Source organism: Anopheles aquasalis, chromosome 2 (assembly GCF_943734665.1).
Source record: "Anopheles aquasalis chromosome 2, idAnoAquaMG_Q_19, whole genome shotgun sequence".
Taxonomy (NCBI): Eukaryota; Metazoa; Arthropoda; class Insecta; order Diptera; family Culicidae; genus Anopheles; species Anopheles aquasalis.
The window spans coordinates 1,912,501-1,917,500 of NC_064877.1; the positions used below are offsets into that span (position 1 = coordinate 1,912,501).

A 5,000-nucleotide genomic window follows, 5' to 3' on the forward strand; every position below is an offset into this window, starting at 1 on the left:
TGATAAGCTGAACGTTAAAGAAAAGGTAATTTCCAAATCCAGCATGATGATTATTCGTCCGTCTAAGATACTGACTTTCTTTCCTACAGATTTTTGTAGCAATCTCGTGGATGTCGAAGGCAACGGTGCAAGCTGCCTTGGGACCTGTTGCACTGAAGACGGTAATGCTGAACGAAAATCGAACGGAGGAGGAAGTGCACTATGCCGAGCTGGTGAAAATGATCTGTATTCTGAGTATCATTCTCACGGCTCCACTTGGTGCCATTCTCATATCGGTGACTGGAACAAAGCTACTAAAGAAAACCAAACAGCAGCTCGAACCGATGGAAGGTAATGCCGGTAGGGGGTTGTCCTTTTAGCGTCCCGTTTTGTGAACCGTGGCTGGGTTTCTCATTCTTGTTTCATTTGCTTTACCCCACAGGCTGGCGAAGAAGTCACCGTCCGTCGTTGCACGATATCAGTATCATCGACGAGGAAGAGGAACGGGAAGACATCGAGGGTATTGCAGATGAAGATACGGCCGCCAACACTCTTTCGAATGCCCAGACGGCTTCTGCTTTCACCATTACGAAGTAGTGCGAGTGTCAAGTGAGCTGTTTCTTTTCACCATTGTATAATCTAACATAATGAAAGCTATTACTATCGAATGCGGAAGAACAGCAAAGCGATTGTAAGTTCTTTTGTAGTTTTTAGATGTTGGACCGAGGCGGACAGTGCTGATGTTACAGTAGGATAAGAAAGTGGCAAAGTTGGACGACTTTACTCGTTCGTAGCTTTCTGATCATTTTGTATGAAATAATCTTAAATAGTTACGATCAATTAAATTGCGTTTTTCCAAATGCAAACGAATTTTTAGAAACAATATCCACAATCATTCCGATAGCTGTGCATACAACAACGGTAGCTGCGAAGCCGCGTGATTTATCACGCGGATCGACCTGTAGATCCTATAGTTGTGGGCTCTGAAAGAATGGAAATGAAAGATAGTAAGACCTATACATAGTATGGAACGAACATACGACCCTTGAGGTTCCTTAGCAGTGATATTTCTTGAGTGCGTGTGTGTTAAACGCGGACGTTAGCTTGGCATGGGAACGGAGTGTACTCGCAGGCGTGGAAATAGTGTAGCTCACTGTTAAAGCTCATAATACTTATTAAAGTGTATGAAATAATGTAACGTTAAAGATGCCTTTTTTGGCGCGTTTTACTTTTCTCAATCACATTTATTTCAATCTTCTTGGAGTATTTTTTAGTAAATTCATTCGTTCATCCATTTATTACTAATATTAACACAGGAACATAGTCTAAAACCGTAACTTAAGCCAATGATTCTCGTAGCACAGCAACTGAACTCCATCACCTTTGGGTGGGAGCGAACCTCTTTCTCGTTCACATTCACACAGCGTTTTCATACTGGCCCTCAACTCCTATTGTGCGTTGTGCCTTGTGATAGGTAAAAAGCGGTTGATAATCCTCCCGCTGGAAGTTCCCGCTAAAACACCTGCCTATTTCACGATCCCCGCCAACATTGCTCAACGCTCATGGTGTCTGTTGGCCAATCAGTGTTCTCTGGTTATTTGGTTTACTGATTCCTCCACGATCAGCTTCCTTACTGCTGGGTGATAAAATTACCGCTACTGCTAGCGAGACTTGATGGACCAGAGCTGTCGGAGTAATGGGAATCGTTCGAGTGGTTTGCTTGACCCCTATCACCGACGCTGCAACAGCTCGGATGGTAGATCGTCTTTTGGGAGAGATTCGTAAGGACGCTCGTTTCGCTGCGCAGGGTAAACTCTTTCGTGCGTGCTTGCTGTTGGGATTGTACAATTGATAGTTAGAACCGTGGAGTGCGTGTACCAAAACCATGTCAAAAGTACCTCGATTAGAACGGCAGCAATATCATAGAACAGCCGCTCAACGTTGTCTGCCTGCTTGGCGGATGTTTCGAGGAAGTACATGCCGTGCTGCTTCGCAAACTCAGCTCCTACATCCTGTGGAATTTCGCGATCGTCTCGATCCGTCTTGTTGCCCACCAGAATTTTGAGCACCTTGGAGTTGGCGTGCTCTTGGATTTCTCGTAGCCAGTCCGGCAAACAGTCGAACGTAGGTTGGCAGCTGATATCGTACACTAAAAAAGGGAAAAACTGAGTTACTACTGCCATCCTACGAGGAGATGTTTGACCGATGGTTACCTAGTATCAGTGCGGAAGCGGATCGGTAGTAGCTTTGCGTGATTGATCGAAACCGCTCCTGGCCGGCCGTATCCCAGATCTGTAGCTTAATCTTTTGATTATCGACTTCGACCGTTTTGATCATAAAATCGACTCCGATCGTGGCCCCCTGACCGGGCGGGAATAGACCCTGGGTGAACCTTCGCACCAGGCAGGTCTTTCCGACACCGGCATTTCCGACCAGCACGACCTTGAAGAGAAACTTATAGTCCTCCATTTGCTTCGAGCAGCCACCGGTACGCAACAGTTGACTTTCCGGGCAGCGATCTTTCCGCTTCAGTTACTTCTATGTCTGTGTTTCTGTATATCCGCTTGCTTCTAGAATTTAGGAAATTTTGCTGCAAAGAAAAAAAAACAGTGAAATATTAGTGAGGACAAAAGTAACTACTATCACCAGCGTACTGAACCCTCGTGCCAACGCACGTGAATCATCAATTGCGCAAACACACGCATGCACCTGAAGAGGCCCACCACCAACACCCAACTGGATCGGCGATCTTCGTTGGCGCCTTTTACGATTGCGTGCCGCCGTTTAAATGTGTTACGCTCCGTGTCCGTGGGGGAGTAGTGGCCATCGAACTTCACCGGCGCATTCGAAATGAAATAGAAAACAATTCGTAGCCAAAGCATGCGGGGATGCTCTCGATAGTGCTCTACCCCGATTGGTGCTTAAGCCTTCTGCCATCACTTTCGATTTTAGACCCCATACGCCATGCGCCATTGGTTGCAACGCAACACCACCACCACCACCCTCCAAACAACCCCCAGGTTGTCAGTGAATCCATCGTATCCATCGAAAATGCATTCAGCACGTGAGCAGCTGGTGCTAGCGGTTGCTATGTGTGCCACGCTACTTTGATGAGTTGGTTTTTGCAGTAGGCCACACACCGTAGAGCGTTGAACGACGATCCGGGCGAGGGCTCCGGTAGTTTAAACCACGCGCGTCGACCACCGTTCTGCGCCTCCCTTGAGATGGGTGGGCACGTTTTCGCTTTTGTTGAAGTTTTCTTATCCGTTCACTGAGTTTTCCACTTTTGGGACTATGACTGGGCGGGTTATCTCGTTAAACTGGGCATCATTACGCTACTGCCGAGTCCGCTATTGGTCCACGCACCACAAGCACCACGCGGCAGAATGCACGACGTAACACGACGGAGGGGCGCACGGTACCGCACACATATGGGTCGCCGATTTTCAACTAGTTGCTGTCCTTGGGGTTTATGAGTTTCTCTGCAGAGGTTGCGCGAGAGAAAATGATTTTAATTGCACCGAACTGTAGCTGTACACACTAGCTTGAGGGGGTGGTAACATCTTTATGGATTTTTCGCAAAGGCAAATGAAACCAAACAACACTTACTAACTTAACCGAAACGTGTCAGCCGCCGTTCGCTGATACCGCTAGCCGAATTTCACTTCCTATCAGTTATCTCCGTTTTTTCTTTTTATCGACCGGTGAGTTCCTTATCAACTCTAAGCTGTTCAGATAAATCGATTTAGTGAAAAAAAAAACCCACCATCGCTGTTCTTTGAGCAAGCAACGTGGGAGCTATGAACTATGAACATTTGAATGAAGAACTGATGGCCAGCTGATGTCTGCCCATCCGTCGAAAGTGGCGCGGACCAATCAGTTTAATTGAACGCACAAGGTGTCACGCCGGGAATGACACGCACGACTGCCGCGGCTTGTGGCTGTTATGGATGATGGTAGTGCTAGTAGGCGAAACCGCTGTCCCCACCAATGCACTCTTTGATTGAGTATAATGTTTTGGGACACTGCGCCCTAGTTCCGCTACCGGACGTGGTGGTAGGGTATTCCCCCCGGGGGACACAGCATGACGGGGGCAAGCAAAAGGCTTGTGCAACATGGTCTGAAACCACGTTCTCGGATACACAGCGGACGATGAAAAATATGCTCAAGTTTTCCATTGTTACTCCATCCAAAATACTTCAAACCACATCCGTAGCTAACTCGGATCGATAAAAGAATGGTTCATATTTTTTCGTTTGCTTCTTGGCCGCCTCCATCGCCAACTTCGAACGATGAACGATCTTTGCCAAATTGAGCAAACATCGTCAAGGTCGTGGGTGGTGGCGAAATTGGAGCTGGAACACTTGGGAATGGTCACCGAGAATGTGAAGGGTTGCGTAGGATGTGCCGTTTGGCGTTACTGGTTAGTAGTTTGTATCGTTTTTGGACAAATGCTTGTCCATGCGTCAGCGTGTGATACGATACGCAGTGGAGGAGTGGCTATCAGGTGGAGTGAGTTGCGTTCCGCTAAAGTAGCTCCACCGCGGACTCGGGGGGACGGATGCACGGTTCAACAATAACGCATCATGCGGAAGGAACACCCCACCCGAATAGCGGTGGTCGGGTTGGACGGTAATAAATTCCGCTCAACCGCTCTACACCTCACGGCTCGAATTCGGTTCACCGTCCAGGTAAGCTTTCCCCCCTTTTAACCGTTGCCTCGTCTCTACCTTGGGTCAACAAAACTGTAGGCCTTGACCATTTACTGACCACGGGCGATGAGTAATCGTGGTTCAGCGAAACGGAACCGAAACTCCACTCCAAGGATTCCGACGAGAACGCTTCCCATGGATGGTGATGGGCCAAGATCTCCGCCGCTGCACCGGAATCTTCGTCGATAGTAGGTCAACAGTTGCGGAATCAGCGTCGCATTCAATTACGTGAAGATAATTGGGTTGTGACCGACCGACCCACATGCAAATTAGTCGCCAGAGGAGTTCACGGGAGCGTAGAGAAATCAA

At 47.9% G+C, this 5,000-nt stretch overlaps 2 protein-coding genes across 7 annotated transcripts in view; one reads left to right on the top strand and one right to left on the bottom strand.

Annotated features, from left to right (window-relative positions):
• LOC126580771 (sodium/hydrogen exchanger 9B2) overlaps window positions 1-1,184 on the top strand; it is a 14,341-nt gene extending 13,157 nt beyond the window's left edge. For 5 of the 6 annotated variants that reach the window (XM_050244017.1, XM_050244021.1, XM_050244018.1 and 2 more), the window contains 3 exons: window positions 1-25; window positions 90-339; window positions 422-1,184. The exon at window positions 1-25 is cut by the window's left edge and continues 98 nt beyond it. In XM_050244017.1, the coding sequence (XP_050099974.1) occupies window positions 1-25; window positions 90-339; window positions 422-576 (430 nt within the window). In that variant the 3' untranslated portion in view covers window positions 577-1,184. The remainder of the gene's footprint in view (window positions 26-89; window positions 340-421) is intronic. The other variant, XM_050244016.1, reaches the window with a different exon arrangement.
• Window positions 1,185-1,202: 18 nt separating this feature from the next.
• The window catches only part of LOC126580772 (ras-related protein Rab-30-like), a 4,001-nt gene continuing 203 nt past the window's right edge, over window positions 1,203-5,000 (bottom strand). Inside the window, exons 2-4 of the mRNA XM_050244022.1 lie at window positions 2,193-2,569; window positions 1,878-2,128; window positions 1,203-1,810 (exon numbers count right to left, since the gene is read on the bottom strand). Of these exons, the coding sequence (XP_050099979.1) occupies window positions 1,610-1,810; window positions 1,878-2,128; window positions 2,193-2,448 (708 nt within the window). The 5' untranslated portion in view covers window positions 2,449-2,569 and the 3' untranslated portion in view covers window positions 1,203-1,609. The remainder of the gene's footprint in view (window positions 1,811-1,877; window positions 2,129-2,192; window positions 2,570-5,000) is intronic.